Consider the following 17895-nt stretch of genomic DNA (forward strand, 5'->3'; position numbering starts at 1 on the left):
AATTTTTGTAGTCATCATAGCACAGTAGAGTTTTCAGGAGAGTTTTGAAGGATGAGGAGTTAATTTTGTCAATGTTTAAAGGAAGTTTCTCCCAGGCGTGAGGGGCACATGAGAGAGCCCAAAGATGCTTGTTTGAAAATTTAACAAGTGCACAATGGAGGCTGACAACATGGGCTGATTGGAGATGGAAGTTGACTTTTTTTATACTGAAGGACAGAGAGGGTGGGGATAGATCATGAAGGGCCTTGAAATTAAAGACAAGTAACTAGTTTGATATGATAGAGAAGAGGGAGCCAGTGAAGGGATGCAAAGAGAGCAGGATGGATAAAAATTGGTGTTTTTTTTTTTATTTTGTTACTTAAATTGTAATAAGCTTTCCTTTTTAAAAGTAAACCTGTTTAAAATGAAATCTGAATTTGATACAAACTATGTTAAGGCTTAAACTACTTATAATCTCTTAAAATACTTTTTAGAAAGTCAGGCTTTATAAATGTGGCACAGGAGGTCACATACTATATTAAGGGCTTTATTTTGTTTAATAAAAAAATTTGTTCTGTTTTGTATTTAATTAAATTCCAGTTACCATCTTAATGCAGTTTGACACAAATCTTGAGCAAAAAGTTATCTAGTAAATAAGCAATATTCACCATTTTCTAATATACTAAAAATGTGTACAATTAGAATCTGAAAATATGCTTAAATAAATGTATATGGTTATGCTATACCACTTGAGGTAGCAAAAAGATGTACCAAATCTAGTATAAAGCCTCTATTTAGTTGTAAATCAACTAAATTAATGGTTATGTAACCAGTGAGAATGCACCTTTCTTTAGAAAACAATTGAAAAACCAATGGAAAAGTTGTTTAAAATCTGATGTAAATTGAAGCTTTCCACTTGGTGATTTAAATCATTATTTAAATCAGCAATTTATATCTCCTTGATTTAAATCAATCCATCCTGCAAGAGAAAGATGACATGGTCAAAACCATTCAGAATGCTGTTGTAAAGAACATTACCAGCAGGGCAAGATGGCATTTGTAAAAGCCAGAGAAAAGGATGTTGTGTAATTGAGACATAAAATGATGAGAGCCTGGACAAGAGATTTAACTGTGTGGTGGATAGGAAGGGCCATATCTGAGAAATGAAAAAGAATCAGCAAGACTTAGACATAGCCTGGATGTGAGGCTCTAGAGAGAGCCCCAAGTCAAAGATGGTACCCAGGTTATACACCTCAGTCAGAGTAGAATGGTGGTGGTGTCAGTGATCCAGAAAGGAGGTCAGGCAGGGGGACAGCTTAGGGGGAGGAAGAGTAAGAACTCTGTTTTAGCCATGTTGAGGTTGAGCTTGAGCTCACAGCTAGACATTCTCAAAAAGATGTCAGAGAGAGAGGCTGAGATTTAGTTTGGACAGCAGGAAACCGGTCTGGAGTACAGATAGATCTCTGAATCATCTGTGAGGTAGTTGAATTCGTTTCTGGATGAGAGAACCCAGCAATAAGGTGTAGCGGGAGAAGAGTAAGGAACCAAGGACAGAGCTCTGTAGGGCACCCACAGAAAGCTGGAGGGGGTGTTTAAGAAATCCTGCATTAAAGAAACTTCATGTGCTTTAATTTTGGTTCTGACTATAGTCTGGGGGTTTGGGTTGGTTGGTTTGTTTTTAACCAAAGCTCTATCTAAAAGATATTTTTGTTAGCCTGTACTGCATTAGAGCATACTATATGTTGATACAGGAAAATAAATGAATGTGCATCAGCATCAGTACACATAAGCAAGAATTTCAGTTATTTCACTACTACTGCAGACCAACAGAAAGTGTTCTATGGTGCAACATGCCATTACAATATGCAAAGCAAAAGCTGCTGTTGGAGTGAGGCATTATGGTCACTAGGATTTAGATTTTAAGGAACAAATAAATATTTTACAATCCAAAGATATTTTTCTACTTGATACAGACATCCATTTACAATTTGGATTTGTCATATCACTGTATTTGGCTTTATCATATTGCTATACAGTACATCAAAGAGTTAAACTTACCAGGCTGTCTCCTATCTTGGGTAGGAAATATTGAGGCTCGCAATAACGATTTAAAAGCAGTTTAATTTTATTAGTTGGAGGTTAGGTCCATCAATAACTATTAGCCAAGATGGTCAGAGATGCAACCCCATGCTCCAGGTGTCCCTTGCTTCTGATTGCCAGAAGCTGGGAGTGGATAATGGGAGGGATCACTCAATGATTTGCCTGTTCTGTTCATTCACTCTGAGTACTCCTGGGGGAATTCTGCACACAATACTTTAAAATTCTGCATATTTTCTTTGTCAAAATAACACAATATAATCATACCTGTTGCAGTTTTGGTAATTTATTTAAACTACGATGTAGAAAAAAGTCACAATAAGTAAAATAGATCCTGAACGCTAATCTAACCTCTCTCGCACAGGAAAAAAGCCAGAAAGCACATAGATCTTCCTAGCTGAGGATTCCCTTGGTATAGAAGAGTCCTGGCTACTGTCCCATGCCAATCCCTACATAGGAAACAAGGAAGGGTGGGGGAAGGAGTATGCTCAGCATGCTACGCTCTTGCCATCCCCAGCTGAAGATGACCCACTGGAGACCCACTAGCTGGCATATTTTTGAGTAACTGCCCCTGACCTTGTATTCCTTAACTAACCATAAATAACATACTGAAGATTTTAAATCAAGCATGTGCTTGACCAAAAAGATGTGTCTTGTACCACTCTAAAGGTCTATAAAGTTAAGCTATCAGCAAAAGTGCCTCAGGATGATCTCTGCTATTCTGTGATAGTACACAGGGAGATATGACACAGGCAGGGATGCAGGTGGACTGCTGAGCTGGATGAAGAACGGGGATGGGGAGCATTGGAGGGAAATCCCCAAACTGCCTTTATCTAATAATAATGTAGCTAAGTGTGACCCTTTATTTCTAGTTATTAGTCAACTAATATATTCAGCCATATGCTCAGTATTACATCATAGGCAACTGAAGAGCAAGTAAGGGCTGGGGAATCAAACTCACAATGTATATTGGCTACTGACCATCTCCAGCAAGGTCAGTAGTAAACAGTTCATGAAGCACATTTTGATAGGAAAAATTTTCAGTCCAAAAATTTAGACCAGTTCTAATCACTAAACCACCATAAGCTCATACTATCCTTTACAATAAGGCTCCTTTACACCACTCAGGCAATGTAAAGGAGCCTTAAAACTTTTACACCTGTTTTATGCTCCTGGGGAAATTCACTAAGAATGGGAACTATTCACTAACACAATGGAAACAACTAAGCAGTCAGACTGCTACATTTAGCTCTGCCTGAGGGGACAAGCCTGCCTTAGGCCTACCTCCAAATAACCCTTAGATCTGCCCCTCCACACTGGGTGCGCCACAATAGCAAGCAAGAGGGACAGAGTCTCTCTTGTTCGCACGCCCCTCTGTCCCGCCCTGCCCCCCCAGCAGTGATTGACATCTCTCCACACATGCACACCCATGCCCCTCTTCCCTCCACTCCTCCCCCACTGATTTGTCTCTGCCAGCTGCTCTGGGGTGCCAGGGTGGGGCGAATGACTGCTCTTGTGACTTTCCCCTCAGAAGTCATTTTTCTGCAGGGAAGCAAAGAAATCTGCGGACAACATGACTTCTGTGCCTGTGGAGTAGCATGGAATTCCCCCAGGAGTACTCTGAGGCACCTTGCATTGACCACGGTCGGAAGACAGTATACTGGTTAGAATGACTATTGGTTTGACCCATTGTGGCTGTTCTTATGTAGTTTTTAGAATAATTCACTGTTTCCATAAATGAATACAGTGTTATCAAAACTTCACAATTTGTTTTATGAATGTTTTATTTCCATTAAATTGCTACTGTAATTTACAGAAACATCAGGAATTATAATATTGAAAATCAAAGTAGTACGTGTTTTGACACTGATTTTGAATATCTCAGTATATACAGGCCTGTGTTTCAACTTGTACTTGTCCAGTTTGAGATATCTAAGAATTTTAGATAGAATTTATACCCATCTGCCCCAAGACACAGACCTTTTCTGATTAATTTCCTCCCTCTTTGTGTAAGACAATGGTATGTGTATACCATAGCTGCCTCTGGATAGAATTAGATTTGGGGGAAATTTTGTCAAAAGAGCTTAGGTGACTTCGGAGCCCAAGTTCCAGTTTCAAAATTAGTTAGGTGCTGAAGAGAACCAGAAGCTCATCAAAAGTCATTGAGACTTAGGAAGTGCCTAAGTCAGGTTTGAAAATAGAACTTGGGCACCAAAGTCACTGAAGCACTTTTGGCAATTTTACCATTGTTCAGATGTGTGACCACATTTCAGTCTAGTGGCTGCATTTTATAAAGGATGTTAGGGCCAGATTTTCAAAGATTTTTAGGAGCCTAAAGATGTAGATAGGGTCCTAGTGGTATTTCAAAAGGACCTAAGTAAGTTAGGCACCTAACTTGCCTCTTACAGGTAAGTCTAATTCCATCTGGCAGCAGAAAGAGGAACACACACACTCACTAGTTCTTATGTTACACATAGAAGGGGAAATGGAATCAGGAAAACATTGGCTCCTAGGGGAAAAAAGTACAGATTATCTATCTGATTCTAAAATTATTATACTTTTTGCTTAAAATGCAAACAAAAAGAAAGCAAAACTTTTTGTTAAAATGTACATAAATCCAGCATTAGTCACCATGTTCTCCATAGTTTTTTTTGTGTGCGCAATATATTTTCCCCATCCTATATATCTTCATGACTGTTAGCAACATTACAGTTTTCTTGTAATGAGCTCAAGCCATAGAAATACTGGAACTTCAACAAGCTTTTAAGTAATGTTCTCTTTTTAAACATTTATGTAAGAAGTGTTTTATAGAAGGCTTGATAGAAAATCACTGACATTTTTCTGTTTTCTTAAAATATGTTCAGCTTATTTTTGTAGTACATTTTTTATTCTTCTTTTTCTCCCCTAACTTAGTCTCTTCCTAAATCCTTTTACTGTTGCTTTTCTAAAATCACCAGTCTGCCCTTTCCTATAAAAGCCTTTTCTGATCTTGGATATCTCCTGTGGTGATTTAACTCAGGGGTCGGCAACCTTTCAGAAGTGGTGTGCCGAGTCTTCATTTATTCACTCTAATTTAAGGTTTCGCGTGCCAGTAATACATTTTAAAGTTTTTAGAAGGTCTCTTTCTATAAGTCTATAATATATAACTAAACCATTGTTGTATGTAAAGTAGATAAGGTTTTTAAAATGTTTAAGAAGCTTCATTTAAAACTAAATTAAAATGCAGAGCCCCCCGGACCGGTGGCCAGGACCCGGGCAGCGTGAGTGCCACTGAAAATCAGCTCGCGTTCCGCCTTTGGCACATGTGCCATAGGTTGCCTACCCCTGATTTAACTGAAACATTTTGGATAAACTGGATTTGGTAGTCGGGACAGAAAGTTACAGTAATCAAGGCAAGAGATTTGCAAGATGTAGATATAGCTTCTAGCAGTGAATATAGTTTAAGAAAGGCAGTTTGAGGTGAAATTTTGAATTTCTTAACTTTCTTTATAAGTCATAATAGTTCTTCATCGAGTGATTGCTCATGTGTATTCCACAATAGATGTGCGTGCTCGCCACATGCACCGGTGCCGAAGTTTTTCCCCTAGCAGTACCCGTAGGGGAGCCCATAGGATCCCTGGAGTGGTGCCTCCATGACGTGGTATAAGGGGCGCTGCACGCTCCCCCCACCCTCAGTTCCTCCTTGCCACCAGTGAAGGTGCTTTGGAACTGCTCTGCTCCAGCTTTGCTGTAGCTCATCCCCAAAACTGTTGTTCATTCAGCGTATGGTACGTTTAGTTAGTTTAGTTTATCTAGAGCACCCGGGCCGGGGCATGCCCCGTGCCCTGGGTTTTAAGTTGTGCGACACTTCTAGGTGATCTATGCCAGTGAGTGATCTGCATGCAAACTGTTTATGCTGTTTGGGGGAAACCCATCTCAGCGATCGCTGCAAGATTTGCAAGTTGTTTTAAGCCTCGGACCAAGAGAGAAAGGGACATTAGGCTCCGGGCTATTCTGATGGAGTCGGCGCTGACCCCGGCTCTGGCGCACTGCTCCGAGTCGGTAACGGGCACTGCGGTGTCAGTGTGCGGCGACCCTTCGGCGCCATCGACTAGTCAGCACCGCTCCCTGTCCACGGGACACGCCAAAAAGGCTAGGAAGAGCCTCCCTCCCACCGGACAGGTTCGAGACCCTGAAGGGGCTCATCGACACGGTCACAAGGTTTCTGGTGACAGACAGACAGCGTGCCTCCAGCTCTTGGGTTGCATGTCAGCGTGCATGTATGTGGTCTGTCATGCCAGACTCAGGATGAGGCCCCTCCAGCTCTGGTTGGCCTCGGAGTTCTCCCAGGCCAGGGACAGGATGGACTAAGTCCTCACAGTGCCCAAGCCAGTGATCACCTCCCTACGGTGGTGGTCCTCCCCAAGAAACCTGCTCCAAGGGGTCCCATTCAGGGGCAGGGCCCTGTCGCTGGAACTGGTGTCCGACGTGTCGGACCTGGGATGGGGGGGCCCATGTGGGGAACGTTCAGAAGCAAGATCTGTGGTTGGCTCAGGATCTGACTCTCCACATAAACGTCAAGGAGCTCAGGGTGGTACGGCTGGTGTGTGTGGCCTTCTGCTCACACCTGGAGGGCCGGATGGTCAGGGTCCTCACGGACAATGCGGCCGTGATGTTCTACATCAACAGGCAAGACGGGGCCTGATCCTCTGCCCTCTGCCACGAAGCCCTCAGGCTGTGGGACTTTTGTATAGCCCACGACATCTGCCTACAGGCCTTCCATCTGCCGGGCGCCCGGAACGCATGGGCGGATTGCTTGAGCAGGGACTTCTCCTCTCAGCACGAGTGGTCTCTCCACCCAGAGGTGGTGCACAGACTTTTCCAAGTGTGGGGAACTCCCCAGGTGGACCTGTTCGCGACTAGGCAGAACCATTGCTGTCCCTGGTTCTGCTCCGGGGCTGGGACGGGGCGCTATCTCCGATGCCTTCCTCCTGGCCTGGTCAAGCCAGTTTCTCGATGCCTTACCCCCGTTCCTGCTGATCGGCAAGGTCCTGGAAAAGATAGACGGACAAGGCCCAGGTCCTTCTGATTGCCCTGGCATGGCTCAGGCAGCATTGGTACGGGACCCTCACGGGCCTGGCGGTCGCCCCGCCATGGCCATTGTCATCCCACCCGGACCTGCTCTCCCAGGACCAGGGCCACCTCCTCCACCCCAACCTAGCGGCACTCTACCTCAAGGCGTGGCTGCTTAATGGTTAGGTAGGGAGGAAAGGACGTGCTCAGAAGGGGTTCAGCGCATCCTCCTAGAAAGCAGGCGGCCCTCCACGCGCTGAGCCTACTTGGCAAAGTGGTCTCTGTTTTCCAGATGGGCGGACGAGCGGGGCGTTTCCCCGGTGTCCGCCCCGATCCAACTTATTCTCGACTACCTCCTTCATCTTAGAGGCCATGGCCTGGCGCCCTTGTCAGTCAAGGTGCACCTGGCGGCCATATCGGCCTTCCATCCGCCGGTGCAGGGCCACGCGGTATTCTCCCATGCTATGACAGGCCGGTTCTTTAAGGGGTTGGATCGTCTGTTCCCGTATGTTAGGCCCCCAGTCCCGCAGTGGGACCTAAACCTGGTGTTGGCCCGTCTCATGGGGCCCCCATTTGAGCTGTTAGCCACATGCTCCTGGAAGGTGGCCTTCCTGGTTGGGATCATATTGGCTAGGCGGGTCTTGGAACCCAGGGCCCCGACCTCCAAGCCCCTGTACACGGTGCTTCATAAATATAAGGTCCAGCTCTGCCCACACCCTTCTTTCCTCCCGAAGGTGGTTTCTGCCTATCACATGGGTCAGGACATTTTTCTGCCGGTCCTTTGCACCAAGCCCCATGCGTCCAGTGAGGAACGCCGCCTCCACACACTGGTTGTGAGATGGGCTCTGGCTTTTTACCTGGAGCGTAATAAGTCGTTCAGAAAGTCCTCGCAAATGTTCATCGCCTTGGCCGAGCGCATGAAAGGTCGGCCGATCTCCACTCAGCGGCTCTCCAACTGGATCACCTCATGCATCCGTACCTGTTATGACCTGGCGGGAATCCTTCCGCCACCAATTGTGAAGGCGCACTCAACTAGGGCGCAGGCCTCGTCGGCTGCCTTTTTGGCCCATGTCCCCATTCAGGACATCTGTAGGGCTGTCACGTGGTCTTCAGTTCACATGTTCAACTCACATTATGCGATTGTCTCTCAGACCAGGGAGGACGGCGGGTTCGGCAGGGCCATTCTCCATCCCGAGAGTTTGTGAACTCCTTCCCACCTCCAACAGATATAGCTTGGAATCACCTATGTGGAATACACATGAGCAATCACTCGAAGAAGAAAAGACAGTTACCTTTTCCATAACTGGTGTTCTTCGAGATGTGTTGCTCATGTCTATTCCACATCCCACCCTCCTCCTCTGTCAAAGTTGCCTGGCAAGAAGGAACTGAGGGTGGGGGGAGCGTGCAGCTCCCCTTATACCGCGCCATGGAGGCGCCACTCCAGGGGTTGCTAGGGCGCTCCCCTACGGGTACTGCTAGGGTTAAAACTTCCGGAAGCAGTGCATGTGGCGAGCACGCACACCTATTGTGGAATAGACATGAGCAACACATCTCAAAGAACTCCAGTTACTGAAAAGGTAACTCTCTTTTTTCCAGTGAGTTTTGTATGTCTTGATTAACAGGAGCTTTTAAAACCCAAACTACATAAATTGAGTTAATTTAGATTGAGGTTAAGCAATATGGGCTGCATCAATAAACTCATACTTTGTCCTTTGTTAATTAATGTCGAAATTTTTAGGCAGAATACAAATGAATTTCAAAGATATTCTGTGTCTGTCCATTAAATGTCAACTGAAAATGAAATACTTCTGCATACATGTATGTTAGCAATCTAAGTCTCTTTTTCTATTTACAGATTTAACAGATGAGCTAGCTTGCAAATTGTTTGGTGTTGTAGAAGTACCTCCAACAACAATGGCTCGTTCACTGCCAACAGCAGTCCCAGAATCTCCAAGAGTTCATCCTGCCAGAACACCCAAAACACCTCGTACCCCAAGGTTACAAGATCCTAACAAAACGCCAAGATTCTATCCTGTTGTTAAAGAAACAAGATCCATTGATGTAAAGGTAAACAGAAAAACCTTGTGCATAAAGTTTCATCAGGTCAAACTTTTTTATTAACATAATGCAACAGTACTGTTAGTTATCTTCACTTTCTGTAACGGGGGGTGGCTTATATTGTTTTAAACAACTTATCTTACTGATGTTTTCTCCGGTTCTGAGAAATGGCATCTTTGAGTTGGGTAAATATCATTAGAAATTCCATAATGAAAAGGCAAAATATCCAAAGACATTGAATTTCTGTTTAAGACTGGTTCTTGGGTTATGATCCTGGAGTTTTATGACTTCACAATGTGTTATACGCAACATGAAACCTTGAGCTGTAGTTTGGGGGAAATAGCAGCTTACCTGATCACTTGTGATTTTCCCGTTTTCAGAAAGTGACTGCAGTTACATCAGTGAAATACTTTGCAATGTTGCATTTGTTTTCTTAGATTCCAAGAAAAAGAAAAACACGACATAGTACAAACCCTCCGCTAGAATGCCATGTTGGTTGGGTAATGGATTCCAGAGATCACAGGCCAAGAACATCATCTGTGAGGTAGTAATTTTTATCATGGAATAATTTGCTGTGATTTATTCAGTGCATAGAGCCAGTGGAACAGTTATTGGTGAGAAGTATGTGAATATGCAAAACGTATTTACAAATGAAGAGGACTGGTGGACAAGGAATACAGCAAGAAAGGAAAAAGGGATTGGGGAAAGAGAAGTGAGAATAAAATACAAAAGAATAGCAGGGAAACAGTGAAGAGAGAATACAAGGAGACACATCAACTGTTAGCCCCAGGTGCAGCACTGCCCCCTTAATTGGGCCAACAGGGAGCACCTGTTCGGGCACAGAGGAGCTAGACCTATTTCAGTTTTAGGGCCAGCTACCCTGTGACATACCTCTCTGCCTTTTTCAGGAAAAACCTGCCTCTTTCACAGGCAGAATTTTTCCCTGAGCTGTGAGGCCACATCTGGACTGCTCTCACCCCTAACCCAAAACAAAAAAAATTCCATATAAACTCATTCATATATACCTGGATTCCCCAAGTTCTGCACAGTCCTTAATACCAGTATTACAATTCATATCTTCAAGACCAATCAGTCTATATAGACCCTCATCATCTTCTCCAGGGTTTCAAAGTCTCTGCATGCAGTCTCTAATTCTCCCTCAGGCTCACTGACTATCAAGATCAGGTGACCTTTCCTTGCAAGTGTCCTGATCTTCCACAGTCAGGTCTTTCTCTCAGGGCTGGTCTACACAACCACTTAAGTTGATGTAATTTATGTGCTGAGGGGTGTGAAAAAGACATTCCCCTAAACAACGTAAGTTACATCGACCTAAGCGCTGTCCACACTGGTGCTATGTTGGTGGGAAATGCTCTCACATAGACATAGCTTCTGCGCTCTTGTGGAGGTGGAGTAATTACGCCGACGGGAGAGTGCTCTCCCATCAGCATAGCGTGTCTTCACCAGATGTGCTACAGTAGCGCAGCTGCATCAGTGTAGCTGCACCGCTGCTGCCCTCTAGTGTAGACTTGCCCTCACTGAACTACATGTAGCTCTCATTCTGCGGCCGCCAGTAATTCTGATCTCCAGCCCTCATGATGGGAGCCATAAAACGGGTGTCCTATTTCCCTTTCCCCAAAGGACCACTATTTGCACTGTTGGCCTCTCACGTGTTCTGGCCTGCTGCTGATGTACTGTCTGGGTCTCCACTGTATCCCACTGAGTTCAAGTCTCTGCCTGGATGCCCATTGTACCTCCTTGAACTCACGGCTCTACCATCAGCCTCTGTTTCCTGGCCTCCTTGTCTGCCTGAAGCCTGGCTAAAGTCCTGCTTCAGCATTAAGCACTGCTGTTTCTCTCTCTCTCTCTGCCTACACCCTAACTGGACTAATTCCTGTTCAGTTCTATCAACTAATCAATCTTCCGCTAGGAGGTACTTGTATCCTCTAGCTCTTGTTGCTATCTTTTTAGGTGACCCAGCAAGCTCTGGAGGTGGTCAACAGCGGCCCACTCCGCCATCTCTACTTTAGCTTCTAGCTCCCTCCACTTCTTTCGCAATCGACCCATGGTAGGGTTGCCAGGTGTGCAGTTTTTGACCAGAACACCCAGTCAAAAGGACCCTGGCAGCTTCAGTTAGCACCGCTGACCAGGCCGCTAAAAGTCTGGTTGGCGGCACAGATAGGCTCCTTACCCAGCTCCATATAGCTCCCGGAAGTGGCGACATGTCCCTTAGGCTCCTAGGCATAGGGGCGGACATGGGGGCTCCGCAGCTTCCATTGGCCAGGAACAGCAGCACCTGCGGGCAGGGGCACTGTGCAGAGCCCCCTTTCCACCCCGCTATCTAGGAGCCTAAGGGACATGTCACTGCTTCTGGGAGCCGTCTGAGGTAAGCACCGCCCGGAGCCTGCACCCCAACCCTGAGCCCCCCCTTGCACCCAAACTCCCTTGCGGAGCTCACACCCCCCACTTCCTCCCGCATTCCAACCCTATGCCCCAGCCCAGAGCCCCCTCCCGTACCCCAAACACCTCATCCCTTGAGCCCACTCCTGCATCCCAACTGCCTGCCCCAGCCCGGTGAAAATGAGCGAGTGAGTGAGGGTGGAGGAGAGCGAGCGACGGAGGGAGGGGTGATGGAGTGAATGGGTGGTAGGGCCTTGGAAAAGGCACAGGGGCGGGGTAGGGGTGTTCAGTTTTCTGTGATTAGAAAGTTGGCAACCCTAACTCTTGGTCCTCTCTGTCCTAGGCTGCTGCTCTACTTTCCCTTGCTTTTGGCATATAGATTTGTATTTAATTTTGTGCCATTGGCATCCTAGATTTCTCCCTGTGCACTTTATCTCAAAGTTTGGTGATCCCTTTTTTTTGTTGGTGTGAGTGGGAGGACATGTCTTGGGGCCAATGCAAATGTGATGGTGGCCATTTGGTAACTATGCTATTCTAACAGCTCTGGGAGTAGTTAATGCAAGATGGCTGGCACTTCTTAATGTTAAACCTGAAAAAATGTGGTGTTTGTGCAATAACACAGTATCCCCGATAATGTCACGGCAAACCTTGTGGCTGAACTTTGTGACTCTGTCCTCACCCACAACTATTTCACATTTGGGGACAATGTATACCTTCAAGTCAGCGCACTGCTCTGGGTACCCGCATGGCCCCACAGTATGCCAACATTTTAATGGCTGACACTTCCTCAGCTCTTGTCCCCTAATGCCCCTACTCTACTTGTGCTACACTGATGACCTCTTCATCATCTGGACCCATGGGAAAGAGGCCCTTCAGGAATTCCACCAGGATTTCAACAATTTCCACCCCACCATCAACCTCAGCCTGGACCAGTCCACACAAGAGATCCACTTCAAGGACACTACAGTGCAAATAAGCGATGGTCACATAAACACCCTATACCGGAAACCTACTGACCGCTATACTTACCTACATGCCTCCAGCTTCCTCCAGACCACATCACACGATCCATTGTCTACAGCCAAGCTCTAAGATACAACCGCATTTGCTCCAATCCCTCAGACAGAGACAAACACCTACAGGATCTCTAAGAAGCGTTCTTAAAACTACAGTACCCACCTGCTGAAGTGAAGAAACAGATTGACAGAGCCAGAAGGTTTACCAGAAGTCACCTACTACAGGACAGGCCCAACAAAGAAAGTAATAGAACGTCACTAGCCGTCACCTTCAGCCGCCAACTAAAACCTCTCCAGCACATCATCAAGGATCTACAACCTATCCTGAAGGATGATCCCTTACTCTCTCAGACCTTGGGAGACAGGCCAGTCCTCACTTACAGACAGCCCCCCAACCTGAAGCAAATACTCACCAGCAACTACACACCACACAACAAAAACACTAACCCAGGAACCTATCCCTGCAACAAACCCCATTGCAAACTCTGTCCACATATCTATTCAAGGGACACCATCATAGGAACTAACCACATCAGCCACACCATCAGGGGCCCATTCACCTGCACATCTACCAATGTGATATATGCCATCATGTGCCAGCAATGCCCCTCTGCCATGTACATTGGCCAAACGGGACAGTCTCTACGCAAAAGAATAAATGGACACAAATCAGAAGTCAAGAATTATAACATTCAAAAAGCAATCGGAGAACACTTCAATCTCCCTGGACACTCAATAACAGACTTAAAAGTAGCAAGGGGTCTGTTTTGGGACTGGCTCTGTTCAATATCTTCATTAACGACTTAGATATTGGCATAGAAAGTACGCTTATTAAGTTTGCAGATACCACCAAACTGGGAGGGATTGCAACTGCTTTGGAGGACAGGGTCATAATTCAAAATGAGCTGGACAAATTGGAGAAATGGTCTGAGGTAAACAGGATGAAGTTTAACAAAGACAAATGCAAAGTGCTCCACTTAGGAAGGAAAAATCAGTTTCACACATACAGAATGGGAAGAGACTGTCTAGGAAGGAGTACGGCAGAAAGGGATATAGGGGTTATAGTGGACCACAAGCTAAATATGAGTCAACAGTGTGATGCTGTTGCAAAAAAAGCAAACATGATTCTGGGATGCATTAACAGGTGTGTTGCGAGCAAGACACAAGAAGTCATTCTTCTGCTCTACTCTGCACTGGTTAGGCCTCAACTGGAGTATTGTGTCCAGTTCTGGGCACCGCATTTCAAGAAAGATGTGGAGAAATTGGAAAGGGTCCAGAGAAGAGCAACAAGAATGATTAAAGGTCTTGAGAACATGACCTATGAAGGAAGGCTGAAAGAATTGGGTTTGTTTAGTTTGGAAAAGAGAAGACTGAGGGGGGACATGATACCTGAAATCTGCTATCTAAAAGGGTGTCATAAGGAGGAGGGAGAAAACTTGTTCACCTTAGCCTCTAAGGATAGAACAAGAAGCAATGGGCTTAAACTGCAGCAAGGGAGGTTTAGGTTGGACATTAGGGAAAAAGTTCCTAACTGTCAGGGTGGTTAAACACTGGAATAAATTGCCTAGGGAGGTTGTGGAATCTCCATCTCTGGAAATATTTAAGAGTAGGTTAGATAAATGTCTATCAGGGATGGTCTAGACAGTATTTGGTCCTGCCATGAGGGCAGGGGACTGGACTCGATGACCTCTCGAGGTCCCTTCCAGTCCTAGAATCTATGAATTCTTCAACAACAAAACTTCAAAAACAGACTCCAACGAGAAACTGCAGAACTGGAATTAATTTGCAAACTGGACACCATCAAATTAGGCCTAAATAAAGACTGGGAGTGGATGGGTCACTACAAGAACTAAAAACTAATTTCCCCATGCTAATTTCCCCCTACTGTTACCCACACCTTCTTGTCAACTGTTTGAAATGAGCCACCCTGATTACCACTACTAAAGTGATTTTTCGTCCTGTTGATAATAGCCCACTTTAATTGAATTGTCTCGACACCCCCCCCCACAAACACACACACTTGGTAAGGCAACTCCCATCTTTTCATGTACTGTTCTATATATCTTCCTACTGTATTTTCTACTCCATGCATCTGATTAAGTGGGTTTTAGCCCACAAAAGCTTATGCCCAAATAAATTTGTTAGTCTCTAAGGTGCCACAAGTACTCCTCATTGTTTTTACAAATATTTTTTGTTTCAACAGCAGTTCAAATGCTTCACCTTCAGAAGGTGCTCCAAAAGCAGGAAGTTATGGGTGTACCCCTCACTCACTTCCCAAGTTCCAGCATCCTTCTCATGAACTTTTAAAGGAAAATGGCTTTACACAACAAGTGTACCACAAATATCGTCGAAGGTGCCTAGTTGGTAAGATGCCAAACACGTTCTCAGAAATTTTACTTGGCAATAATCAGATATTATTATAATGCTATTTTTCCACTTTTTTTTTCTTTGCCTGCTTTTTATATAGTAAACCAAGTATTCTTAAGAAAAATGTCTATATGATTATTTGGTGCCCACTTTAACTTAGCTTGGAAAGGCAGTCCAAATTATCTCTGATGGATTTTGTGAGCATGTTTATTTTATGTGTAACTTTTATCACGTAAGCACTTACATGTTGTAAAAGAAAGTAATTTGGAGCAATTTATATATGGTTGGTTGGTTTTCTTTTAAATTCAATGGAAATTTAGGGGGAAAAAACATTTATACATTTTACATCAGTTCTTTGCTGTATTACTGAAATTTTCATGTCAGTGGTTAAATTTTTGTAAAAAATTTGTTAGGCTTTGAGTTTGCTTATTTTTTTTAAGTGACTATTTTGAACAACTGATCTTATAAATATCAGCTTGACAAGTAATATCTAACTGATTTAGGTGAATTTAGAAACTTCATTCAAATTGACTTAATAACTAGAATTGTTTTGAACTGTTTTTTGAGGAGAGTTTATATTTACACCATCTGAACTTTTATTGTATATTCGACTAATAAAAAATAGATTTTTTTCCAACAGTTTATATTTGATAGTGTATTTATATAGTTAAAACTAGCTGTTTTGTCATTGTTTGGATTTTTTTTTTCTCCAGAGAGAAAACGGTTGGGAATTGGCCAATCCCAGGAAATGAACACACTCTTTCGTTTCTGGTCCTTTTTTCTCAGAGATCACTTTAACAAGAAAATGTACGAGGAATTCAGACAGCTTGCTCTAGATGATGCAAAAGAACACTACAGGTATTACATTTATTCTGTAAGTTTTGAATAATTTGGGTTTCTTTCTACCTTTCATTTTAAGAAATGGGGGTCCATGTGTTCAGAGTAACTTTAAAGAACTTGAACCTTTTATAGTATCAATTTGACTCTTTGTAGCATTTTCAAAATTAGTCTTCAAGTTTCTTTAATAACAAACGCAGTTTTAGCAAATTAGAAAAGTGTAAACAATCAAATAATAGTAATGCTGCTATAGATGACATTAGACATACCATGATGTCAGATCCCCAATTATTGATCATTAGACTCTATGAAATTCAAAATAAATTTTATTCAAATTTGGCTATTGTGTGAATTGTAAGCCAACCTAATTATTTAACCCCTTGATTAATTAAAATTGGTGAAAATTTATTTCTTCTCCTCCAGGAGCACTATATAATAAAGAAAATTGCTACTGTATGGTTTTAATACCTTTGTTTCCTCCCAGTTCTGAGGTGTTTGTGTGCTGGTGTGAACACCCCAGTATAAATTAGAGTACCCTAAGCGTTTCTATAAGTTATATTGGATGCCAGTGGCACTAGAGGCTGACATGGCAACTGGGAATTAGCAGGGTAGAAGAGCCCCACTAATGTCTCTTTTTTTTCTGGTCACACGTTCTTTGCCAGAAGTACGGAGGAGTTGCTATTCTGTCTCTGCACAACAGAAGAATTCTCTTTTGTGGGAGTAATTGCCCTGTGGCTATCAATACCTTTGACTTGACATTGCTATGATTCAAAACATATGATGTCTTAATCTCGAAAAGATCAAAAGTTTCTTCTTCATCAAATTGTCTTAATTTCATACTCTAAAAATCATGTGTAATGCCTTGCAAGCCACAAAATCATGGGTAGAAGTAAAACTGTTAAGGGATACCCCTGCATTGGTCATAGATCCGAGCATTCTGTGAGTATAGAAAGGTCTGTCCCCAAGCACATCCTCATTATGTTCTGTTGTGCTACACTTATATCGTTTTCTATTTTTTTAATATTCTACTGTCAGTGTACAGTAGGTTAAAGTTTAGGTAGACCAATGACATTCTAAGCCTTGGTAAACTTGGGTCTTTGTCATAGTACAAGTGGAAAGTAATCACTTTTTACATTATTCACTACAGCAGTAATCCTTTAATGGACCAATGTGCCCAAAGCCAAAAATGCCTTGGAGATCTGGGCATTCACCTCACAGCTGTGTGCTTTTGCACTCTTTCCACCCTAAGTCTGAAGTGAGAGGGATAGGAATCTCAAGGTTCTTTAGAAGAGGACGGAACAGCTAAGTCGGATCAAAAACTCTTGAGTCATCAATACCAATGTCTGATCTAAGTCATACAAATGAAATCCATTAATTTGTCTGTTGTCATCATCTGATGTTGAATACATCCCCTTGGATGATGAAATCTGTGTAGTCTTTTCCCTATGGTATCCTCTTCGCTGCTATCATAAGGGCTCAAGAAAAAGTAGACCCCCAGCTGGATTCCAGGAGCAAAAGAAAAGCTGGTTGAATTTCCTCTCTAAATGCATTATTTCAATCTAGACAGGATTTGGACTCCTCTGGAAATTGTCATTTTTCCAGTGTGATGATCCCATCTAGACCATGTTTTGCTGGAGATTTCCTTTGCACTATCAGTTCTGTCTTTGTTAAAATGGACATTCGTAGTTTAGGTTGTAGGATACTCATCTGGGCCTGTTGGTGACCCAAGACCTTTGCAGACTGATGGAGGTCATATGGCGCGCACAATTTTTGGGCCTGTAAATTGCTCGCTGAATGTTGCTCCTCTGATCAAATGTAAGTTGGGACAGGTTTTCACAGGTAACATAGTGGTAATGTACTGTTAAAATCCCAGAAGAATTTTGTCTTCTGTTATTATATCAAGAAGCAGCAAGTCTTTGGGAATGGTTTATCTCAGATAAAAATGTCTTCCTCATTGGTGCATCTGACCAGCATTTTAAAAAAGAGGAAAAAGTCATACTACCCAATAAATCACAGAATCATAGGCCACCATGAGCAGAAGTTTTGTAGCAAAGTAAATCTTTGAGAGGGTCATCCAGTGATGATGGATCTT

The 17895-nt window shown here is 43.6% G+C and overlaps 1 protein-coding gene across 1 annotated transcript in view; it reads left to right on the forward strand.

Annotated features, from left to right (window-relative positions):
• The window catches only part of LARP1B (La ribonucleoprotein 1B), a 115359-nt gene that overhangs the window by 91157 nt on the left and 6307 nt on the right, over positions 1-17895 (forward strand). The window contains exons 13-16 of the mRNA XM_065404658.1: positions 8984-9195; positions 9624-9730; positions 14803-14963; positions 15680-15824. Coding sequence (XP_065260730.1) covers positions 8984-9195; positions 9624-9730; positions 14803-14963; positions 15680-15824 — 625 coding nt within the window. The remainder of the gene's footprint in view (positions 1-8983; positions 9196-9623; positions 9731-14802; positions 14964-15679; positions 15825-17895) is intronic.

The sequence above is a fragment of the Emys orbicularis genome, chromosome 5 (genome assembly GCF_028017835.1).
Source record: "Emys orbicularis isolate rEmyOrb1 chromosome 5, rEmyOrb1.hap1, whole genome shotgun sequence".
Lineage (NCBI taxonomy): Eukaryota > Metazoa > Chordata > Testudines > Emydidae > Emys > Emys orbicularis.